The sequence below is a fragment of the Panthera tigris genome, chromosome B1, assembly GCF_018350195.1.
Source record: "Panthera tigris isolate Pti1 chromosome B1, P.tigris_Pti1_mat1.1, whole genome shotgun sequence".
Taxonomy (NCBI): domain Eukaryota; kingdom Metazoa; phylum Chordata; class Mammalia; order Carnivora; family Felidae; genus Panthera; species Panthera tigris.
This window is the reverse complement of record NC_056663.1, coordinates 43,744,016-43,768,704: the sequence shown is the minus strand read 5'-3', so window position 1 is coordinate 43,768,704 and position 24,689 is coordinate 43,744,016. Positions and strand designations below refer to the sequence as shown.

At 43.6% G+C, this 24,689-nt stretch overlaps 4 protein-coding genes across 7 annotated transcripts in view; 3 read left to right on the top strand and 1 right to left on the bottom strand.

Moving 5' to 3' along the window:
- The window catches only part of PLEKHA2 (pleckstrin homology domain containing A2), a 71,415-nt gene extending 68,512 nt beyond the window's left edge, over nt 1–2,903 (top strand). For all 3 annotated transcript variants that reach the window (XM_042983422.1, XM_042983421.1, XM_042983420.1), the window contains one exon: nt 56–2,903. In XM_042983422.1, coding sequence (XP_042839356.1) covers nt 56–418 — 363 coding nt within the window. In that variant the 3' untranslated portion in view covers nt 419–2,903. The remainder of the gene's footprint in view (nt 1–55) is intronic.
- A 42-nt stretch (nt 2,904–2,945) lies between these two features.
- Nucleotides 2,946–14,814, top strand: HTRA4 (HtrA serine peptidase 4). The gene is made up of 9 exons (XM_042983418.1): nt 2,946–4,659; nt 5,100–5,199; nt 5,979–6,183; nt 7,060–7,254; nt 7,677–7,709; nt 9,296–9,410; nt 10,040–10,097; nt 10,518–10,613; nt 14,520–14,814. The coding sequence occupies exons 1-9, from the start codon at nt 4,182–4,184 to the stop codon at nt 14,683–14,685; spliced, it is 1,446 nt and encodes a 481-aa protein (XP_042839352.1). The 5' UTR covers nt 2,946–4,181; the 3' UTR covers nt 14,686–14,814.
- Nucleotides 14,815–16,646: 1,832 nt separating this feature from the next.
- Nucleotides 16,647–21,722, bottom strand: TM2D2 (TM2 domain containing 2). Its single transcript, XM_007097063.3, has 4 exons — nt 21,400–21,722; nt 20,527–20,614; nt 18,782–18,897; nt 16,647–17,369 (listed from the first exon to the last, which is right to left on the bottom strand). The coding sequence occupies exons 1-4, from the start codon at nt 21,624–21,626 to the stop codon at nt 17,156–17,158; spliced, it is 645 nt and encodes a 214-aa protein (XP_007097125.1). The 5' UTR covers nt 21,627–21,722; the 3' UTR covers nt 16,647–17,155.
- Nucleotides 21,723–21,982: 260 nt separating this feature from the next.
- ADAM9 (ADAM metallopeptidase domain 9) overlaps nt 21,983–24,689 on the top strand; it is a 149,984-nt gene continuing 147,277 nt past the window's right edge. For both annotated transcript variants that reach the window (XM_042983416.1, XM_042983417.1), the window contains exon 1: nt 21,983–22,330. In XM_042983416.1, the coding sequence (XP_042839350.1) occupies nt 22,234–22,330 (97 nt within the window). In that variant the 5' untranslated portion in view covers nt 21,983–22,233. The remainder of the gene's footprint in view (nt 22,331–24,689) is intronic.

Genomic DNA, 24,689 nt, shown 5'->3' with positions numbered 1-24,689 from the left:
ATTGTCAGGAAAGCCCTTATTTTCTTTTGTTTTTTCTTCCCTTTTATTTTTGTAGGATATGTCCTTTTCTAGATCCATCTCTTTGACTCGCTCTGGAAGCTCCAGCCTGTCAGGTGGGCCCAACTCTGCCTTGTGCAGGGGGCGGCCAGCTGTGGAAGAGAAAAAAGCCCTCTGCAAAGCCCCCTCTGTGGCTTCCTCCTGGCAACCCTGGACACCTGTCCCCCAGGCCGGGGACAAGCTGCTTCCAGCTGAAGAGACTCCTGGGGACTCCTTGTTCATGCCTCGACCTGGGGAGAGCAGTACTTCTGGGGTGTTGCCCAGCTCCCGGATAAGGCACAGATCAGAGCCCCAGCACCCCAAGGAGAAGCCATTTCTGTTCAGCCTTGATGATGAGAGCATACGAACTTCTGATGTGTGATAGGGCACGGTACCCTGGGAGGGGGGAGGACTCAAGAAAAGGAGGCCATGACTCAGTTTCCCTACCTTTTGGAAGGCGGTCAGAGACCCTTTGGCACTCATATTCCTGTGGATGCTCTGTGGGGAGGGCCCATTCATTTTTTTTTTTTTTTTAAATATAATACAGCGTATTTGACTTGGAAAATCACGAGGTTTAGACCTGTAGGCATGCTCAGTGGAGAGCAGGTTGCCTCTCATTTGACCACTCCAAGGTCTTCCTGGTGAGAGGAGGTTTAGTAGTGCAGTTTCATCCCAACCAAGTTTTATTTCCGTGTCCTAGTTATAGTTTCTTCCTTTGGTTTCCAGGCCGGGCACAGAGTCTTGGGCAGTCATCTCGGTTATCCTATTCCTGTTTATTGGCTGAGGTCTAACAGTGAAGTAGGAGTAGGTAACTGACCCAGCTGAAAGCAGCAGACCTAGGCTCTGGCTTGGCTGGGATACATTCTGAGGGGAGGTGTTACGATCTGGGGGCTAGCAGGTAGCTCTCAGAATGTCCACTAAGGTAGATCCTCCCAGGGGAGAATCTTCCACTGGGGAAGAAATAGGGATCTCTTGTAAGGTATGGGGAAAGATTCAACCTCAGTGCATCAGCCAGTTTGGGGAATTATTCTGTTCTTGTCTACGACCCCAAATAATGTCAACGTGAGTGATAGACCTGCCCATCCAGTTTCTGTGTCAGGCCCCGAGGATGGGTTTATCAGTGTTAAAAGTTACGACTGTTGAGAATAGGGCAGACATTTCCACTGAAGTGGCGTTATTTGGAAGTTTCGAGGGTTGATAAGTGTATGATAATTCACTTGTGTGAATTATCTGTTTTAGATAAAAAATTATCTGTTTTAGAGTGTTAGAATTGTTTTGAAGCAGGTGCTGGGAAAACATGGATTATAGTTCATCCAGATAAACTTTTCTGATCCGTGTTTTCCAGACAGAAGAAAAGGTCTGTTTTAGCACAGATGGATTTCTTGAATCCTTACTTCACAGCTCTCTTCAATGGGCTGATATTAGTCTAATTTTAAGTGCTGTATATTATATACCCTGGCAGATTTGCTTTCTTTCTAACTTTTTCTGTTGCCCTTTGAATGAAGCCTTGTGTACTTGCATGATCACACCTTGTAATATGATAAGGTTCCATGTACTTAACAGTGAAGAGATACAAGGATAATCCTGAGAGGTATTTATATTTTTAATAAAATAGAAACTATGCATAGAAACATTGATTTAGAAGCTCTGCATTGCTGACTAGAGATTTCCCAGGTAGAAGAGCATAGATTGCCTTTTCCACCCAAATTTCTACCTTCTTTCAACTTGACAAAAGATACTATTTCCAGGTCCCTGGGAGAATTTGTCTAACTTAATGTGGCCTACTGCTAACTTCCAGGGTTCCCTAAAGGGATAGAAAAACTAACTCATTTCTGTCTGTACCTTTCATCAGCTAGATCAATTAGTTACCTTTAAATTAAAAATTAAAGACTAGAGGAAGATACTGAGAGAAGCATTTTTACTTAAGTGAATATCTTCCCCTCCTTATGTCCAGATGTAATGCAGAGGTAAAAACATGTCATCAGAAACCCCTAGGGGCTTGAGGGAAATCTTTGTTCCTTTAATGCAGTGTAGTTCCCTTGCATTGTTTGGCCTAGTGGTCCTGTTATAAAAAAAGACATCTACTGGATCTCTCTCTTTTTCTCTCTCCCCACTCTTTTTTGCAGACTATTGTAGACTTTTGTCCTCAGAAATCTGTGCTTTGGGAGTTAGTTATTCATGGGTGAGTGAGGTTACAGCTTCAAGTAGCCATTTCAAATTCTTAAAGCTCCTCATCTCTGGTTTCATCTTCAAATTTCCCTTAACAAAATTCTTTGGCTAGGTCAAAGAAGGTACACAATAAATGATATTGCACTAGCAAAAATAAATTAGGAACTTTTGAGATCTCTTTAAACATTCCCCAACTCATGAAAGCTGTCATCCTCTGGCAAAAATGTATCCATTTCTCTTTTGTTAAGTAAACTCTCTGCTAGAATACTACTGCTAAATTAATTGGCCATTATAGTAAGCTGATATATTTCTCATTCAGTAGGGTCTATTTTAAGAATGTGAGTTCAATATGCTTATAAATCTAGACTGTATTATTATGATGGAAACAAGGACTGTAGATGGCAAATACTTGGGAATACCAAGTGAGAACATTGTTAATGTGGTTCCAACACTAGATAAATAGAATTATCTTCAATGGCACTTAAAAGCATTCTAATTCCCAAACCTTATTTCAGAATTCCTTTTGTGTCCATATTTCTTACCTTCTGACCAATTTCACATCACAATTTTTAATGTCACTTCACGTGTGAGCCAAAGATGGTGCCTATGCAATCAAAGCATTTGGCTTTAAAATTTTTTAATGTTTGTTTGTTTTTGAGAGAGAGAGAGAGGGAGACACAGAACCCGAAGCAGGCACCAGGCTCTGAGCTGTCAGCACAGAGCCTGACATGGGACTTGAACCCACTAACCACAAAATCATGACCTGAGCCAAAGTTGGACGCTCAACCCACTGAGCCACTCAGGTGCCCCAAGTGGTCTTCCCTATAATTGAACTATTTACCATTCACTATCTTGAAAGCTTAAGAACTTAAGCTTAAGAATGAAAGCGTAAGAATTTCTGTGGTGGTTGGTAAATGTAGTTTGGCCTTTTGCATCCTGTGAGACATTGTAACCCTAGTAAGGTGAAGAGTGGACTCAGGTCGAAATATTGGAGGTTTATAGGTTTATTTTTGAGTAGAATGCTGAGCTCACATGAAAAAGAGCAGAGGTAAGGCCCAGCTTTGTAGTTTACTTGACACAAAAGGTTTTTTCTTTTTCTTCCTAAATATAACTGTGCTCTGATACGAGTAAAAGCAACCAATAAATAAATAGCAGACTGAGTAGCTGAGCGGTGGGATTTGATGTTAGTTTTCACTGTTGACCAGATAAACAGGCACATGGAAGTAAAACCATTTTGGAAATTGAGTTTCCCAAATGAGCTTTGTTTATAAACTTTGAACATATCAAAAATGGGCAGTTTATTAAATCTTTTCTACCAACATCACTTTTTTTCCCCCTCATCCTTTTTTTCCTCCATGTTATTGCCTGCAGCAGTTACAGTCACTCATGCTAAGTAGAATTTGAATAAAGCTAATATTGGCAAAAATATACTGTTTGACCCCTTCCCCCACTGCTTATGGTGTGGCATGATTTTGTGTTTTGAACCAGTACGTTTCAGCTGTGAAATGCACTCACTGCAAGCACTGAGCTGAGTGCATGGAAACTGTTATGCTTCTCATTTTATGTGATCTACTAATTGGTATGTAGCAAAAATAATTTTCTAAAACTGTTTTGTTGCTTGTTTTGTAATAAAACCATGTGAAATACTGAAATATGGTGTATGTTTTCCTAACGCTGACCTTCTGTCCGTGGGTGGGTGATCTCTCTAGTCAGTGTGCCCTGTTACTGGTTTTCTGCACTTCCCGAGGTAAGTGCCTGCACAGGGCAGGGCTGGCGACCTCTCTTCGTGGCGTGGGGGTAGACCTGGCCCCGGGGCGGGGACGGTGTGGGTGATACGTGTGGGATCTGCCAGGTTCTGCCCCATAAAGTCTGGGGGTTGGCGGAGGCGACACCCAAGCCGGGAGAAAGTGTTGCTCACGTTAGAGCAGTTGCGAGACCAAAGTAACTGGAACAGAGCGAAGAAGGAAGGGGGCAGAATGACTAGATCTCTGCTGCGGCCCACCGCGCTCGGACAACTCCTGCTGTGGCTGCTGCTGCCCCCGCTGCCTGTGCCCAGGGTCGAGGCTAGGAAGTCCAGGCCCTCGCTGCCCTGTCCGGCGGCCTGCGAGCCGACGCGCTGCCCCCCGCTGCCCACCTGCTCCGCTGGGGCGACGCCGGTGCTCGACCGCTGCCGCTGCTGCCGCGTCTGCGCGGCGGCCGAGGGAGAGGCCTGCGGTGGGACGCTGGGCCGGCGGTGCGCCCCGGGGCTGCAGTGCCGCGCGCCGCTCAGCGCCCAGCGCTTCCGCGGCGCCTGGATGGGCACTTGCGGCTGCCCCGCGGCGGGAGCGGCCGTGTGCGGCAGCGATGGGCGCACCTACCCCAACCTGTGCGCGCTGCGCGCCGAGAACCGCGCCGCGCGCCTCCGGGGCGCGCTCCCGGCCGTGCCCGTGCTGAAGGGCGACTGCGCCGACCAAGGTGAGCGCCGGCCCGCGCGCGCTCGGGCGCTCGCGACTCCTCTAAGCGGCGCGCCGCACTCGCGGTTAGCCGCAGGCTCGTCCCTGCGCCTTTGCCTGCAGATTCAACTCCTTGTTCCCAATTTTCTTTCCTTCTTAGGTGTCTCCTTACCAGTTCCCATGTGGTTTCTCCCCGCTTGCCTCCCCAGGCCTGTTAAACACCGTCTCCCCCTTTCCCTTTCTCTCTTTTTTTCCCCCCCACCCGGGATGGGATGACAGCTCTGTTTTCCTCAAGGCGTATCCTTACGGGATGGCCGTGAACATAAAGGGGAGCCCGAAGAGAGGAAGGAGAGGGAAAGGGAACTGGAGGAGGAGAGAGACCGGGAGTTTGGGGATAGGACACCAGATGCGGTCAGGCAGCGGGACGCCCACCGCCCCCAAGCATGGAGCATTTCTTCTCAGGGACCAGGAGTGTAGGCCGGCTCAGGAGCAAGTACAACTTCATCGCCGCCGTGGTGGAGAAGGTGGCGCCATCCGTGGTTCACTTGCAGCTGTTCCGCAGGTAAAGGAGGCAAGAGGCGGCCGCCAGCTGCCCAGCGGACTGTTTATGAGCGCCTGCCCACTTAAGTCCCTGCGCTACCGCTTTACAAGCATCGTTTAGTCATAAAACCTGCTGTGAGGAAATCGCAGCTCAAAACAGGTTGAGTAATCTGTTCAGGGTGGTTTAGCCAAAGAGCGGAAGCGTAGGGTTCCTGACTTCCAAATCTGGGCCACTCCTCTGCACTTAGTTGTCTGGGGTTTCTCCCTCCCTCATCTCCCACAGACAAAATCTGAGAGATGTAAGAGCTAGAAGGCATCCTGATGGTGATCTTGCTCAGGCTGCTCGTTTGCATGGAAAGGAATCATGTGTGATAAGACCAGTTAGTAGTGGATCGAAGCTGGAACCAGCCTTCTCTTACACTCTCTCCCTGCCTGGGTCCTCAGTAATGTGGCACTCAGTAACGTGGGATCCACATTTGGCCCCAGTAGCATGATTAGATTAGGTCTCTGAAGCAGAGGGTTGCTGCTCTGACCATCGCTGAAGGTGGGGGTCAGAGGTGGTCCCTGGAAAAGGGGAGCTGGAATCAGCTCTCATTCGTGATCCTAAGAGATGGCCAAGGCATTGAACATGCAGAATCCAATTACACATGGAGAGCATGAAAACAGACAGGAGAAAGTAAAATGTCTGAGAAAACCGTGGTGGCAGTATGCTTGATAAATGAGAGGTTCCCATGTCCCCAGACTGTGATAGATCCCCTAATTTTCCTGCCCTCTGCTTATGCCGTTGTCTTGCTGAGACAGGTCACCTCTTAGCAGCAAGGATATTCCTGCATCCAGTGGCTCTGGGTTCATAGTGTCTGAGGATGGGCTCATTGTTACCAATGCCCACGTCCTCACCAACCAGCAGCGGATCCAGGTGGAGCTCCAGAGTGGGGTCCAGTATGAAGCCACTGTCAAGGACATTGACCATAAATTGGATCTTGCGCTGATTAAGATTGAGCCAAACGTGAGTATGCAAGGGCCAAAGCAGTCTGTACAGCTGGGGATTTTCATCAATTTGCTGATACTTTCTTTCCCACCCCACTCCCACACATCTTTTCTACCTGGTATATGCTCTTTTCTGGTTTCTTTTTTTTCCTGTTTTTCACTCCTCTTTTGTTTATTTTCCTCTCTGCCCGTCTGTATATCCCTAACAATTTCTATTAACTATCCAGCCTCCTTTACCTCTTTTTTCAACAGATGCTGCTTCTGGGAAGCTTTGTTTCTGCTTGCCTTAGAATACTAGGAATGATTGCAATGGATTCAAAGCTGCTGAGGAATACTTTGAGGTGCTTGCTACACACAGTGTAATCTGCACTGCAGCAGCATTGACATTATCTGAGAATGTTTTAGAAATGCAGAATCTCAGATCCCACCCCGGGCTACAGAATCAGAATCTGCATTTTAATAAGATCCCCAAGTGATTTGTGTGCATGTTAAAATTTGAGAAGCACTGCTCTGGGTGATCTCCTTTCTGTTTGTGGCTTAACCTTGACTAGGAACCTTTGAGCTGGAATCGAGCTAAGTTGCTAATGTCAGTTTATGTTCATCAGCTACTTCACTGGTGGTTTAGTTATAGTAATTTCTACAAAGCAATAGTTTTAGATTTTAGAGATGATACTGATCATCTTAGCAAGTGAGAGAGTTTGGTGGTTGCTGGAATTTGAGGAAGAAGCATCAGGCACTTGTAGAATGTATGTGGGTGGGTAGGTGATTCTTGGGTTTTAACTGCCCAAATGATAGAGACGGTGTCATATATGTGTTGAACACAAATACTGGTTGATTCTGTTCTTGATTTGTTTTTCACCTCTCTGTCCTTCCCATCCCTTCTGCTCTTGTGCAGACTGACCTTCCTGTATTGCTGCTGGGAAGGTCATCTGACCTGTGGGCTGGAGAGTTCGTGGTGGCCTTGGGCAGCCCGTTTTCTCTGCAGAACACAGTGACTGCAGGAATTGTCAGCACTACACAGAGAGGGGGCAAAGAGCTGGGGCTGAAGGATTCGAACATGGACTATATCCAGACTGATGCCATAATTAACGTAAGTCACTTGGGAGGGCCATCCTCAACCCGTTAGGTACTGACAGGACAGTGAGAAGGACATGTAAGAATGCCCTCTTTTCCCATTGGCCTGTTGGGGATGTCCAGAGTACAGTTAGATCCTCACGAGAGGGATGGCATGCCATGTTGTTAGAGTTCAGCCTGTTTGATGTGATAATTGGCATCCATGGTAGCCTCTTAGGTCTGTCATAGGGGTCACCCCCTGCTGTAGAAGGTGGTGGTCCTTTTGCTGTTGTCCTTCATTGGCACTGACTTCAGCATTGGTGATGACGGGGGCACGGCTTTGCCTATCTAGGAGGAACAGGCACTCACCAGCATAGGCTGCTTTTGGTAAACCTCTTTAGGAACCATGTATAAATGACAAGGAGAAAAGTACTGACTTTTCCAAATTTCTGTCTTCAGCATGGGAATTCTGGGGGACCTCTGGTGAACTTGGTAAGTGACCACTTTCCTTGCTGCTTCACGTCTCTTCCTCACTTTCAAAGACTTTACAAATTCCATGATGCAGACTAGGATGTCACCCTTGTGTAGAGATTTGTGGTAAGATGCTTTTCTGTTATTGCATCGTTTAAGTAACCAGTTAGCAGAAATTTAAATCTACAGTGGATTTATCCTCCTGGCATGTGATTTCATCAAACTGAGAGTGCTAGGGTTTACTTATGCTTACTGACATCTCTTGAGCATGCTTTCTGTCTTCATCGCGTAGTTAACACAAGTCCTGGGCACTAAACTAAAATAGATGTTAAATGACCAACAGTACTATGTAGGGTTTATCCTTGAAACCCCTCTGCTGCTGCGTATGAAGAACTGTTCCTGATCCCAAGATGCTAACTACATGATGTGGTCTGTTCAGGGTTAAATTTAGTCTTGATAGAGATGACAGAAAAGCCACAGTAAGAATCCATTGCTCTGTCATGTTTCTTTAGTTTCATTCAGCATCTCTAGTGGAAATGGGAGTTTCTTGTTGCTCAATTATGTGGGGAAAGCATGAAAGTGTAGTGCTGTTTGAGACAGTTTGTGATCATGCTTTCTGAGTCCCTTAGAGCTGATTGTTTTTGGTTCTTCACACATTACACTTACTTTTTGGAGGATGAATTGTATGTGAAATTACTGAGCCCCTTTTTGCTTAGCAATGCATGTAATTTTTTGCACCTGCTTTCTCCTGTAGACAATGAGTCTACTAGAGGAGGGTGACATGCACATTTTCAGGCCACATTCCAGACCTACTGAATTATAATATGTATTTTTTAAAATGTTTATTTATTTTTGAGAGAGAGAGAGAGAGCATGAGCACAGCAAGCAGGGGAGGGGCAGAGAGAAGAAGACACAGAATCCAAAGCAGGCTTCAGGCTCTGATCTGTTAGCACAGAACCCGACGTGGGGCTTGAACCCACAAGCTGTGAGATCATGACCTGAGCCGAAGTTGGATGCTTAACCAACTGAGCCACCCAGGAGCCCCTATAATACGTATTTTAGTATGATCAGAAGTCTCTTTTCTACCCTTGCCATTACTCAACAAGGCTAAAGGATGGTGAAGTGCATCAAGAGGAAAGTGTTTCCCGCTTCTCAGCTTCGGCCTTGTAGAGCTTTGTTCTCTAAGGTCAATTAGCTAATCCTGAATAGTTTCACTGAAGTGTTGCCTTTTTGCCTTTTCCATGTTTTTTTTAGTTTCATTTAAGCAGAAAAGGCAAATACTCCCTGTCCTCTTATCCCTGTCAAAATACAAACTGTGGTTCACTTTTAAAATCAGTTTGGCGAAGGAAAAAAATGAGCTCAAGATTTTAAAAAATGTCCTCAGTAGGGATTTGCACATGGGTAGGTACCCCCCCCCCCCGGTTTTCCTACAACGCTGTGTGTCCCATAAGGTAACATCCGCTGCTCTCTGTTGAAGTCTGCTTTCCTCTAGCCCCTCTGTGTTCTGACCCTCAGTGACTGGCTTCACTCTCTCCTCTGCTGGTTTTAGTTTTGCACCTATCAGTTTGCATGACTTGGAGACCTAATGATGGCTCCTCCCTTGCCAGGATGGTGATGTGATTGGCATAAATACACTCAAGGTGACCGCGGGAATCTCCTTCGCAATTCCCTCAGATCGAATTCGACAGTTTTTGGCAGAATTCCATGAGCGCCAGTTGAAAGGTGAGGGGAGTTAGGACTTTTTCTTCCTTTCTTGTGTTTTTCAGGAGCACTCAATCTATTGTAGAGACTGCCATTAGGAATTCTGTAGAATACTGAGTCACTAATACCCAGCTTTTATCACGTTGGCTTGAGTGGCAATATTGGGAGACAAGGCACAAAGCCAGGCATGTATTGTCCCCAGAAATATGTGAATTGTGGTGGAAAGGAAACCCATGGGCTAGAGATGGGAGTGGATGGGAGGAGTGTTCATGCTAGTGACAAAGATTCTCTGAAGCATTTTCATTGCTGACAGCCCGAAAAGACAGTTATTATTAAGTTTATTTACTTATTTTGGGAGAGACAGAGACAGCATGAGCAGGGGAGGGGCAGAGATAGAGGGAGAGAGAGAGAGCACCCCAGGCCCTGCACTGTCAATGCAGAGCCTGACCCAGGACTTGAATCCCTGAACCATGAGATCATGACCTGAGCCGAAACCAAGAGTTGGATACTTAACCGGCTGAGCCACCCAGATGCCCCTGAAAAGGCAGTTATAATAATAGTAAGGATAATCCATGACTTGGTGTCTTTTATGCTCTGCCCAAAGGAAGGAATTCTTGTTGTTAGTAACACCTTATAATTTTCCTTTCCAGGAAAAGCTCTTTCACAGAAGAAGTATCTCGGTCTGCGGATGCTGCCTCTCACTATGAAGTAAGCGTGGGTTTGAATGTGTCTGGGTTGTTTTTCAGAAGCAAAAGTCACAGCTGGACAGTCTTAACAGGCGATCTAAAGCATTTGGACCACAACTAGCTACTCTTGTGACTGCAGGGCCTCGTTGTCACAGAGTAGGTGCCTCTGCTGGCACCAATATTTGCTGAACGTTTCAGTAGCTTCTTTCTCTGTGGCTCTACCTTATAAATGTCCCATGGTCCCAGGCTTCGGCAGAGAACCAGACCACCCCCGGGGAAGAATAACTGTGACCAGCTTGATGGAATTCTCCCTGGCCACTTGGAGCCTTGAGTAGAACAGATAAGAGTACCTACTGAGTTGGAGATTTTGGCCAGGGCTCTGAAGATTATTAAGTCATTGTGTTTCTTAACCTTCCGGGAAAACTCTTCTCACTTTTCTTAGCCTTCTTCAAGAGATGAAAAGGCAAGATCCAGATTTCCCTGATGTGAGTTCTGGAGTTTTTGTGTATGAGGTGATTCAAGGAACAGCTGCTGAAAGGTAAGAGCGCAGCTCACGTGCCGTGGTAGAATGTGTGTTGGATTGAGACGTGCACTGTTCAGTACAGTGGCCCTCCCCGCACATGACTGTTGAATACCCAGATGTGGCTGGTGTGACTGAGGAACTGAATGTTCTTTAATTTTATTTAAATAAAAAAAGAGGCAATGGATGTAAAATATTTTTCCATTAAACATACCTTTTGTTTTGGAAGGACTGCCTTTCATACCTTAATCACTGCATTGTGTAAGATGTTGTATAGTAGCATAACAGGTGTGTGTTGTTTCTAGTGGATTTCAAAGACTTATATGAAACAGTGGAAAATAACTTAATAATTTAAAAAATTACATGTTAAAATGATAATACATATATTGAGCTAAAATAGGTATATTTTTTAAATGTTTATTGACTTTGAGAGAGAGAACATGCACACAGAAGCACATGCAAAGGAGGGGCAGAAAGAGAGGAAGAGAGAGAGAGAATCCCAAGCAGGTTCTGCGCCGATAGCGTGGAGCCTGACGTGGAGTTCGATCTCATGAAAAGTGAGATCATGGCCTGAGCTGAAATCAAGAGGTGGACGCTTAACTGATTGAGCCACCTAGGTGCCCCTAAATAGGTATATTATTATTATTTAAAAAAAAAAAAATTTTTTTTTTTAACATTTATTTATTTTTGAGACAGAGCATGAATGGGGGAGGGTCAGAGAGAGGGAGACACAGAATCTGAAACAGGCTCCAGGCTCTGAGCTGTCAGCACAGAGACCGACGCGGGGCTCAAACCCACAGACCGTGAGATCATGACCTGAGCCAAAGTCGGACGCTTAACCGACTGAGCCACCCAGGCGCCCCAAGAGGTATATTATTAACATTAGTTTCATCTACTTTTAAAGATATTTCTAAAAATTAAAAAAGTTAAAAAAAAATACGCCTACCAGAAAATTTAAAATTATGTATGTGTCTTGCCTTACGTTTCTATTGGACAGTGTGGATTTAGACTTTTGAATACTTGTGTTTGGAAGGACTTCTTTTGGGAAGGGGATGGTTCTTTGTAGCCCAAGAATTCATGGTGAGTTAATAGCATAAGCTTAAATTAATTTTGCTAGGAATTCTCAAATCTACTCTTTCGATACCTTAGTTATTAAGAACAGGAAGAATTCAGAGGACTAATGGTTTAATAATATATTTTAGGTACTTTCAGACACTTTTTTCTTTGACCTCTGGAAGACCGTATCAGAGGCCAGCACTGAATGAATGAATGAATGTAAATAAAGCAAAGGCTAGAATAGCTTATCAAAGAAGTGCTCAGCTGATTTTACTCTTGTCTTTAAACATTTATACTAACTACTGAGGGAAGAGGTGGTTTGTCCTACAGTTATTTTCCTGAGTCTCTCTTATACTTCTTCAATATCCCTTTCTCACTATTTTTGGTTTTCAAGAGCTCAGTCACCTTTTTAGACTATGGCAACTCTTTTACTAGGGGGAAGAAACCACAGGGTACTAACTGTTCAGAATAGCTAAGTGTTAGGTCTCATGTTACTAAATTTGGCTTGTCATAGGCTTTTCTAAACTTTCTTGCTTCCTGCCCTCCCCCCACCCCTTTATTTTTAACTTTTGGCTCAAGGCCAAAGCTATTTCTTTCAGCTCTCCAAGTCCTTGCTACTCAAAATGTGGTCTGTAGACCAGCAGCATTGGCATCACCTGGAGCTTTTTAGAAATGCAGAACGACAGGCTCTACCACTGAATCAGAATCTGCATTTTATTTTTATTTTTAAAAATGTTTATTCTGAGAGAGAGAGAGAGAGAGAGAGAGAGAGAGAGAGAGAGAGAGAGAATCCCAAGCAGGCTCCATGCTGTTAGCATGCAGCCCAGCTCCTGGCTTGATCTCACCAACCGTGAGATCATGACCTGAGCCAAAATCAAGAGTCAGATGCTTAGCCAAATGAAGCCACTCAGGTGCCCCAGAATCTGCATTTTAAACAAGAGCTGCAGGTGATTTGGATGAACATTAAAATATGGGCCTTGCTTGAAGTCACCGATAAACCAGAAAGCTATTATTTCTGGCTTCACCCACTTATATCTAATAATAATCACAATTATTATAGTAATAACAGCTGGCACTTATTAACCACTATGTCAGGCATCATTTTAAGTGTTCTACATACTTTTTTGAGCCCCCAATAGTCTTATGATATAGGCATTAATTTATAGAAACGGCAGCTGTGGTACAGAGAGGTAATTACTTGAGAGGTACATAATTATCCAGAGAGCAGGGATGTGGAATCTGGCTTAACCCCTGGATTAACCCGTTTTGTAGCTCCTTGTCTTGTTTCTGAGAGGCAGAGTGAGTAGCCAGGTGCGTTTTCAAGTCTGAAAGACCCAGGATCAAATCCTTTAGTTTCTTCCAAGCTGTGGGACACGGGAAAGATCATTTATCCTGGCTAAGCCTCACTCCCTCATTTTGGTGTGTAGTTTACACTAATAACTGGCAGGTTTCTTTATCTTTTTTTTTTCTATTCACAGAACTATAATGAATTAAGTTTCTTCTTTGTACACTGCCCCAGTCATCCTCCTGAGGTGTCCTTGTTCTAAAGGTTTTCCATGCTTTCAGCTTTGCCCTCAAACTTCTTTTCATAGCCTCTTGCTTTAAATTTCTATTAAAAAAAATTCCACATTCTTGGTAATCCTCCCACATCCTTCCTTTGACTTCCCATATCTTTTTTATTTTTTAAATTTTTTTTTTTAAATTTTTTTTAATGTTTATTTATTTTTGAGACAGATAGAGACAGAGCATGAACGGGGGAGGGTCAGAGAGAGAGGGAGACACAGAATCTGAAACAGGCTCCAGGCTCTGAGCAGTCAGCACAGGGGGCTCGAACTCACGGACTGCGAGATCATGACCTGAGCCGAAGTCGGGACGCTCAACCGACAGAGCCACCCAGGCGCCCCTTATTTTTTAATTTTTATTAAAAAATTTTTTTTAATGTTTATTTCTGGGACAGAGAGAGACAGCATGAGTGGGGGAGGGGCAGAGAGAGAGGGAGACACAGAATCCAAAGCAGGCTCTGAGCTGTCAGCACAGAGCCCGATGCGGGGCTCAAACTCACCAACCATGAGATCATGGCCTGAGCTGAAGTCGGTCGCCCAACCGACTGAGCCACTCAGGCGCCCCTCCCATTTCTTTAAAATGGTGTCTCCTGGAGTCATTTCATTTGATGAGCCTCTTCCAGCCTATTACTGACTTTAAGAGAAATCATCAGCATGGCCATATATTATTGCAGTGTTTCATGTTTGGAGGTGCTTTTTGTTTCTAGACTATGTACTCTACGTGAAGCAAACGTGTTGGAGACAGAATGTAATCACAACAGAGCCTACAACCAGAGCCTTAAATATTTAGACTTGGAGGGGTGACTGGTTTTTGACTAACTGGAAGCAGAGCCACCATGCAGCTCAGCATAGTCTCTACTTCCACAACCATGGGTGAAGATGGGACAAGTGGGCTGTCAAAACCAAACTGATAGAGTACAACTGTCTGGGGAAAAATGTATATTGCTTGGAAATATATTGCTTGGAAATATATTGCTTCGTCTTTGCTTGAGGTTTACAGAGGTCAGAGAATGATAAAAACCAAAAGCTAAATTCCCTATTCCAAACCAAATCCAATATACGGGAGGAGTAAACTTTTTACATGATTGTTAGAGTATTGACTTTATAAAGGTAAGTAAGACTGTTGTCCCCAGGTGATAGTCCCCAGGACTATCTTAGGATAGTCCTCATATTTGGAAGGAATGAGGCTATTTCTGGTTTCCTGGTTGTATGTTTAATGACAGCAAAATAATGCCAAGAGATGACATTAAATTCTGGATGGGGACAAGCAAAACTTAGTTTCATGGTTCTTTTCTCCCCCCCCCAGCTCTGGGTTGAGAGACCACGATGTAATTGTCAGCATAAATGGGCAACCTGTTACCACCACAACTGATGTTACTCAAGCTGTTAAGGACAGTGATTCCCTTTCCATGATGGTTCGTCGGGGAAGTCAAACTCTGATCCTGACAGTCACACCTGAAATAATCAATTAAATATCTTGCCTTAAAGAGAAATTATCTAACAAAACCAAAGCTATATTACCTGGTTTGTATTGAAGATGTACCAAAGATGGCAAGTTTTAGGTTCTCTTTCTTATAAAGAAAAATGAATGCTTTAAAACACACATACATTCAGGGACCTTTTGGTTGGGGTGCTCTACTGTTGGTTGCTAAGAAGCCTTACTAAAGCAAGTGAAGGACATGGTGCCAGGAAGTCTGAGAACTGATAACATTTTATTTAAACAAAGAAACAACTGAAAGGCACAGTTTCTAATTTAACCTTGACAGAAGGCTGCTTTAGGACTTTAAAACTTCTCTATAGCTACAAACTGGATATAACACAAACATCCACACACACACCAAATATGAAGAAACAACCTGAATCCAGAGTGCAAAGGAAATCCAATTGTTAATAATACTCCTTTTCCCAGTTTTTCAGGTTGTATCATATTTGGCCAGGGTTTATAGATGCAGAGGACGGGCATCATTTGCAAGTCAAACTGACACTGGCAACTGCAGAGTGTCACAGAGAAATATTAAAGATTCTCATTATCACCCTGACAGTGGTCTCCAAAAGCTTTTCTGACTGTGAGAAGGGCTTCTTTTATAAGACTGATACTTCAATAACTTACAGATTTTTACCTTTTTACCCAAGCTCATCCTCCTGGCAACATTAATGATTTTGAGTCTGAAAGTTGCCAAAGTGTTGTTTTTAAAGAAAGTAGCTTTTGGTGGGGGTTTGTGAATATCCTGAGATTTTTTTTTAAAAAGTGTGAGATGAGGCAGGACTTGTGGCTTAGAGTAGTATCTTATTTTTGGTAAGATTTTAATTTTAGTTTGTTTTCCAGATTTCTCTTAGTAGTTATTTTTTTTAATACAGTGTCTCCTTAAATTCTATGCAGAATTTTATGTTTATGTGCTTTTTTTCCTGGGGAGGGGGTCTAGTTTCTTTGTGACCTACAACAATTTAAAAAATACTATATACTTATAGTATAGAGACTATGAATAAGAATCTACCAATTATTACTATTGTAGACAACAAGGTTAAGGTCAATGTGGCACAGAACTTTCAAGACAGAATAATCTGTTTTAATTTTTCACAGTTGCGACCATTTAAGAATAGAAGTACAGTGAGCATATTTATCAGGGATAATAAAGCTGAAACTTTTAGAAAAGCTGATTCATAATGATGGAACATATCCAGAGTTTTTTTAAACTGTGATTCTTGGTCTTTAAGTCAACTATTATGGGACTAAACTTTGAGTACTTCTACCTTGATTGTTTCTAGAATTTATCCTGAATATCAGGCTCTTAGTTTGTCCACAAAGTCCTCCTTTTACTTTATAGTTAGCAGTTCTTTTCAACTTAAATTGCAAAGGATGGGAACTAAGCTTTTAAAACCACTTATAATTCAGAACATTTCCTTTTATTCCCAGTGATTTGGGAATGCAAAAGCCTGGTTGTCTCTTTCCCTACTGACTACTATAGCCCACAGTGAGAGCTTCTGGAACCACACTTATTTTGACAGAATGTGTTCAGTTTCTCTTTGTCCCCATAAATCACACCCTAACTCTACCCAGTACTTAGTAATTCTGTCCTTTAAGCATCTGTTTTTCTTTCACCTTATCTTACATAATTGTGAAGAATAGTTTTACAGTTAGGTGTATGATATGTTTTTTACCAGCCTAAAACGTAGGCTCTCTAAACTAGTGAATAACTAATTTTTGGATAGGATAGCCAAGAGGATAGCTTAACCCAGACATGACTGATATTGTTGGGCTTTCAAAATATAATTGAAATGAAAAAATTATTGTACTGTATATACTGCCTCTGGGGCAAAATAGTGATGTTAACAGTAGGATTATTAACAGAGTGGTTCATTTTAAATGCCTAGCTTTTGGCAAAACAAACAGAATTTTGAGTCTCATTCTACCTACTGAAAGTATCAAACAGCATTCCAGGTTGGCATAATTTATTTTGCAATTTAAATTCAGAAAGTCAGAATTTCAGTATGTATTAAAATCCATGGCCATTTTACTTCTGCTGAAGATTTTCACGTTTCAGCTTCAGATCTCTTCTGCATGAAGATTTAGGGTCACAAAAGGCACAAGGTTCACTTGCTCATCTTGTTGGGTCCACTTGCTCCAAAGTATTAAAGATACAGCAATGTACAGAAATAAAGAGCACGCAAACCCCTCTGCAGCTTATAAGTTAGTCACTATCCTTTATATTTTGTACATGAGGAAAGGTACACACTTGATTCCCAAACACTGTTGGTTTGTCATTTCTAGTCTGCAAGGTAAAATTTGGGTTGAAAACCCGGAGTCCAGAGAAACCTTCCTAACCAAACCCATTCCCTCCAAAGAGGGAAAGTAATGGTCAGGTCTGGCATCAAGGAAGAGTTTTGAGCCTGGAGAGATGAATTCAGAAGACGTGCCTCTCTGGGCCATGACAGTTGCTCTTTTTAGTAAACAGTGCACCAATTGCTGCCATCACTTGGCATCAGCCCTCCAGTAATAAGCAAAATAAGGTCAACAAACCACCAAATCCCAAGTCCCCCAAGTGTCAACAGCTTCCCTACTGCTGTGCCAGTGTGTCCCAGACAGAAACGATCCACTCCAAAACATCCCAGGAAGAAAGAGTACAGTAAAGTGGTTATGAAGTAGTGTCCAGTATATCTAGACAGAAGGAATGAAAAGGAAGATGTTTACCACATGAAAATTAAAACATTTAATGATTAACGAACTTAACATAAGTGAAGAGATAGTGTAGCAGTTCCTCTGTAGCCTCGGATATACCTCTCCCCCCGCCAAAGAAAATCTCTAGTTGGTCTAGTGTTGTAAAAGAGCACTACCCGGGACCTATAGGAACAAATACGGATTTGGATTATACAAGAAACAGTGAAGCACATTTGCTCTGTAGACAGTCTGGTAGAGGGGAGTCTGGGCCCGCATCCTTCCCTGACACAGGCAGGCTCCTGAGGCTGCATTTCTGAATACAATTCTCTAAGGAAGTGCTGTCGTGTTTCATCAGGTGAATACTGATCTCCGTATACCCTTCTGCTGTTTTGTGGCAACTAAAAGTGAGGTTTCTTCAATAAGGACTTGGGTCTTACATACTGCAATGACACTCAATTGCAGTTGCCCTAATATCACTAAACATCACAGACTCTTCATTAGCAAATGATGTACATTCTGTGCCTTCAAGCAAAATTTACAGAAATGACCCTAATTCTTTAAGATAAACTTATTTCAAGGAGAGAAACCCACCCTTTTCATAATAAAACCTTTACTCCTGAAATACTAAGGCTATTTTCACAGGATTTATACCTATCATAAGAATTTTGGCACTAGATCATCTGGTCCAACTTCTTTATTCTGTAGGTTAGGGAGGGATTTAGTCTCTGGGCATCCAAAGGCACTTAGCTAGTTGATGAAAGAGACATTTAAAACTTCTGGCCTCTGGTCCAGGGTCCTCTCTGTTTATAACCACATTGCCCCTGTCCATGGATTATGCACAGTAGTAATCATGTTGCCCCTTTAACACTTTAAAAAAAAAATTTTTTAATATTTATTTATTTTTGAGAGAGACAGAGATAGAATGCGAGTGGGGGAGGGGCAGAGAGAGAGGGAGACACAGAATCCAAAGCAGGCTCCAGGCTCTGAGCTGTCAGCACAGAGCCCGATGTGGGGGCTCAAACTCATTGGCTGTGAGATCATGACCCGAGCCGAAGTCGGGCGCTCAACCAACTGAGCCACCCAGGCGCCCCTAATTAACACTTTTTAAAAAATGTTTTATTTATTTCTGAGACAGAGAGAGACAGAGCGAGTGGAAAAGGGGCAGAGAGAGGGAGACACAGAATCCAAAGCAGGCTCCAGGCTCCGAGCTGTCAGCACAGAGTCTGATGCAGGGCTTGAACTCACAAACCGTGAGATCACTGACCTGAGCCGATGTCGGATGTCAGACGCTTAACTGACTGAGCCACCCAGGTGCCCCATTTAACACTTAAAAGAAAAAGTCACATCAAGAGATGACAAGAAAAACATCTGTACCTCTAATTACCAACCAAACCATTCAAAGTAACACTTACTTTATACAAGGTTTATTCTCTCGTAGGAAAGTCCTAGGACTGGCACATTCAATCCCATCTAGGGCCCGGCACTGGACTGAAGTGTGTTCCACGTCACTGTAGGCCTGACCACCAAACTGTGCCATAACAACCAAAACAAACAATCCAAATTCACCAAAGCAAGTAAATACAAAATATATCTTTATATTCATTAATAAAAGGTGACTCAGCACAATAATTATACTAACAAAGTTGGGGTAAATCTGTGTTCAAGAGCAAGGAATTTAGTGATTCAAGGGGATTTTAAACTATTCCACCCTAATTGTGCATTGTTTTAAGTAAACTTTTTTTCTTCTTCTTTGTGACTGGCTTCTTTAATAATATAGTAAAAACCTTTACAATCAGTTTCATTAAATGCCATTTAGAACAGATGGACACAATGCTTTAATTATCCTATATTTACAGGAAAAAGAACATATTCTGGAGCGTTTGGAAATGGGTATTTAAAAAGTCAATGTGTATTAGAAGTCTGCTTTATATATTATAAATGAACATAATTAGGAAAAAACTCAGAGTATCAGCTGACTCAGAATTCTATTTAGGTCATGAATGTGTGATTATCAAATATCTACAGTACATTTTTTTATTAGTTTAAATTACAGCAAAAAAATTTCAGAACAGGACCTGTTACCATTTATGTAACTGAACTCTAGTAGAGAAAGCACAGCTGTACGTTCTCCCCTGGCACCTTATTAAGTACTTCACTAGTTTTCACTGGAGCATCCTCAAAGGGAAGGGACTTGGAAATCATACCTTCCCTGGGATTCAGGTGCCTGAGTACTGGTTCTCTAGGACTTCTGGGGAAAGTAGCAGTTTGAGTGCCTTCACGGGATCAACTCAGTTTTTAATTAAAATGGGCAAAAGTAAGTGATCTCTATATAATGCTAACTCAAACCTTCATTGATAATTATCAATAGAACAAGATCTCATTGTATTGAAAATACTTCTTTACACATGATTGCAGTAAGAGTTGCTTTTTTGGTCTTACTACTTTCAGGTTTATTCCTTTGTCTCCGATTTAGTATAAACAATGTTTTCCCATAACTCTTATACCTGACTGAATCTTGACTTGCATTATGCTGCATAATACGAGGGGAAGGTACATGAACTTGACTGGTTTTGGGGACACTAAGTTGGATGTTATTAATGGAAATGAATGGCTTTTTTCCATCAAGAGGCCACTGTTACCAAAGGCCTCTCCTTGAATACTATAACCTCCTACAAAGGCATATACTGATAGACCCCATCTATTTCCTAAGAAAACAGGAAGTAGATGGCAACTGCTTGCCTGGTGAAAAAAACGATCACTGCCCCAAATGCATGTGTAATAAAGATACAGCTCAATCCATTATTGGTTTTAGAAAGTGCATAAACCTTTCTTTTGCTCTTTCAGCCAAGTGCACACTTGAAAGATAATGAGGAGGTTACATAATAGCTTTCTATCAGTCAATCTCAATGGCCCAAAGAATCAAAGACAGGTTAGTCTGTGCACCTGGGTAGTTTTGGCACAGACACTGCTTCTTCCTGAGGAAGTGAAATGTCATGTTCAGTTAATGACCCTGGCCATGATGGAAATTTCCAGTAAGTCATTCTAATAGAGTCTACAAAAAGGTAACTTCATACCCCTATACTTTTATTATAACAGCATTTACCTAGTACTATTTCTCTATGGAAGAGTTTGCTTATAAAACAAAATAAAAACCCACCTTGAGACAACCATAACCGAGTTCCTGGGATGCAGTTGCATTTCCAACATGATCCACTGGGTCGTCACATTCTATAAATTCATCAGGTCTGTAAATCACCAGTAAGATCATGATCACCATCTCATATGGTTTTTGCAAATGGCTGTTTATGTATATATAAACAAAACAAGCAAGAGACATTGCTTCAAGTTTTCTAGGGTTTAATTTCATTCTGACTGTACCCAAGAGTTGCTGTCAGTCAGACTGAAGAACAGCAGGTCAAACAGCCATCCTTTAACTGGGGGAAAGGGAGTGTTTCTGGTTGATTTCTACATGGATTCTACTTCTCCCAAGGCTTCCTCTTCCCTAGGCAAAGAGCCACAAGGCTATGGGAGCAAAATTGAAGCCAAAGGATTCCCAGTTCTCTTTTGCATTTCCCAAACGCCTTTTCTTATGGACTAAAAAGAGATGTTAAAAACTTGGTTCTGCAACAGGATATTGCTTTTTAAAAAAAGAAAGTGCCTTGTAGGCAAGGATAAGTAATTTACTCCATTTGTGCCTCAGTACCAGCACATACGACGGATTCTCCTTCAGTTAAAGGGAGCAGGATAGAGAAGGCACAACCTCGTACCCTTCTTCCGGAGGTTATATGAGGTCACTCCTTCCTAGTTTTCCTTTTTCGGGATCCCAAAGGATCTGCTACTGACACCCAAGGTTTTCCCCTGCACGGGTGAGAGGAGTGAGAAACCTGTCATGGTATTTACCTCCCGCGTGTTGACCATCAGGTCCTCAGGTGAAGAGGGTCTGAAAAAAAAAAGCAGCCTCCCTTCCCCCCCAACCCCAACACCCATATATCCCTGGCCCCATCTCCACCTCGACGACTCGGTAGCTTACAGGTAAGAGCAAAGGATGACTGGAGACTGGGGGTCGCCATATTCCCAGCTCGGAGCGCCGGCGTAGCCCTCTGGGTGGGCGGCGCCAGCGGATGTGAGCTCGGGCTCGGCGGTAGCGTTGTGTGAGTGGCTCCGAGAGACACAGTGAAGCAGAAGTAGATTCCCCAGCAGCAAAGCCGCCTGGCCGCACAGAAGTAAGTAACTCACCGGGCAACCACCCAGCACCATCTTCCCGGGCCCAGTGGAAGAGACCCGACCTCAACAGCAAAGCTCGACCGGCACAGCCGACCCAAGGTAGTCCTGCCAGGCCAGGCCTCTCCGCGCGTAGCCCCACTGCTCGCCACCAAACAGCCAATGGGTGTGCTCCGCCCAATGCCCGCAAACCAATCAGAAAAGGCTGCGCAGCGGGCGGGGCTGCCCTTCGCTTTTCCTCAATTCCGCTTCTGGGTCTTGCGCTCCACCTCCGGGTACTTCCTCCAATTAGGTCCTTCTACGCCCAAAGTAGGCGGGCCTGGAAGCGGAGGGGGAGGGGCATAAATGGTAGTGGGCGGGGCAGTTAGTGTGAATGGGCGGGGTAGGCTAGTGAGGGTTTTAGCGGCTGGGACAGAAATCCCCTTCTCCCGCCGGCGACTGGATTTTTCTTTACGTCAGCGTAGCGAGCGCGATGCCGGGAGCGAGCTCGGACTGGAGCCAAGTTGCGTCAGTGCCGAGCGCGTGCTCGTTCCAGGCGCGCGCATCTCGGCCAGCTCTGGGGCCCCGTCTGGGTTGGGAAATGATGGAGCACGCTGAGGCAGAAGCGACCGAGTGTTGAGTGGAACCTGCGGAATCTGCCGCGATGGGATCGGGTGCGGGCTCGCCCTTTGGGGTCCTCCGCTTCCGGTGGCTGCTGTTGTTTGGCCTGGTGGGCCCAGTCCTCGGTGGGGCTCGGCCAGGTGGGTGTCCGCCCCCCCCCCCCCCTCCCAGGGACCTCTGAGATTTCTGTTTCTAGGGCTGGGACGCTCGGAGTTACCCTGTGGTGTCTGGGAGCAGAGGGGCCTGGCTGGGGACTGGACCTGGGGTCGGGAGGCGGAGCCACTCCAGCTTGTGTGTGGACAGTGCTCAGACCCGAAGCTCGGGGTCTGTCGCCCCAGACCCTTCTTGTCAGTATTCTCCTGCCTGGTTCCTCTTCCTCCGTCTCCTGGTCGGCGGAGCTTTTTGCATTGCACCCCACCCCCATCTCGTCATAACTGGGTCCCCCAGACTCTCTTGGGACTTCTCTGGGACCTACTCTGACCTCAGGGAGTCGGCTGAAAGCTTTGGAGTCTGAGTGCGCGCCGAGGGTGTGTTCTTGTTTGAACTGCTTTGAGAAATGGAGCTTCATTTTGCTTGTAGAGTTAATGTCACTCGGAAATAGCCTGGGAGATGGAACTTTTGCTCCAGGTTATCATAATTTGAAATTTTGACGTTCTTTTTAATAGCGGAGTCCCTTGTAGGTTCACAGAGCTAAATTTAGTGATGGAATAAAGGGGGGTCGCCCATTTGTCTTGGGCCATTTTGTTGCTGTAGCAAAGAGTACTTCTTTTTGGAAGCGAGGTGCTGTGTTTGTATAGCCAAACAGTCTTTTATCTGTGGTTTTACTGGGTTCATAATGTCTTAAATCCGTAAAAATAATCCCTGCTCTGCTTAACTCACGGGATTACCGTAAGAATTAAATCATTTATGTGAGATCGCCTTTGAATTGTGAAACTTCCCTTGAATATGTAAGGTATTTATACTGGAGATGCCCAGACATAGTGGAAACAAATTGCTAACACTCTAGCTTGTTTCTGGAAACAACTTCTTTGTTTATTTTGGCTCTTGCGTTAAATTATTGTTTGCATGGCTGTATTTCCTTTATTAGCCCTAAAGTATGGAGAATGAGGGTTTTTACTGAATCGTTGCCTTGAGAGTTGTGCAAAGGTGATGATAGAAGATTTCAATGTAGGACTGCTGACCTTCAGGAAATTAATTAAATTTTTTTCTTACTTTTTTTTTTCCCAATTAAGTAAATTTGCCCCATTGTTGGAATTTTGAAGCTCTAAATACTAAAACTTTATTGAATGGGAAGATACCATATCTTTTTTGGTTAAGACTGTTTCTGCTGTGCTTTTCTTAGATGGTTAACATTTATCAGTAGGTAAGGTGTAGTATATTACTCATCTGGAGTTTTAGTAATCCATGATTTTCAGTGTTTGCAAATGTAAATAGGACTATATATAGTATATGTTTATTTATATATAGTATATGTTTATTTATTTATTTTGAGAGAGAGAGCATGGGCGAGAGCGTGAGCACATGCGCACCCATGTGAGCAGAGGAGGGGCAGAGGGAGAGGGAGAGGGAGAGGGAATCCCAAGCAGGCTCTATCAGCTGTCAGCCTGGAGCCCAGCGTGGTGCTTGATCCCATGAACGGTGAGATCATGACCTGAACCAAAATCAAGAGTTGGATACTTAACAAACTTAGCCACCCAGGTGCTCCAATATTAATGTATGTATTATTGCATACCTGCATATGGATGAATGGAATACCCTTATGGCTTTTAACTGTGGCTTTAACAATTTATGGCCAGTCCCTTCATTTAAGCATGGGTATACTTTCAAAATTTAGTCAACATTTATTGAGCTCCTATGAACAACATGCTTAATGCTTATGGAGGGACAAAGGTGAGTAAATGTGCTAAGACTCTCTGGGCGATATATAAAATCTCGGGGGAGGTTTTATAGTGTAAGTGGTATTTGAACTCATGTACATTAGGGAATGTTCAAGGAAAAGGATATGAGTTCATTCTAAGAGGAAAAAACTTTTTACAAGAATATGGAAGGATGAAAGAACATGACTTGTTAGGGAATGATGAGATGTCTGCAGGCAGTCTACATGAAAGGGAGGCTAGGAAGAAACTAAGATAAGTTAGTACCAGTTGGAGAGCGCCTTCTATTCATGCTAAGAGGTTTGGACTTTACCAAGAAGTTCTTTGGGCAAGAAGGGTTTCAAATATGGGTGTGACATAACTAGATTTGCGATTAAGATAACTGGCAAAGGCAGTAGAGGACAGAATATAGGAGGGAGAGACTGGAGGCTGTGAGAGACCATTTGAGAGGCCTTTGTAATAGTGTGCAGTGAGTCAACTCATGTTTCCCTAGGGGAATGTTCTTCCAAAATCAGCTGACTAAATTTTTGCAATACAGGATGTTTAAAACATGCACTGAAACATTTTCTGCTAATGAAGAATTTGAGGACTCAGTAAGTACCACCCACACATTAGTAACACTAAA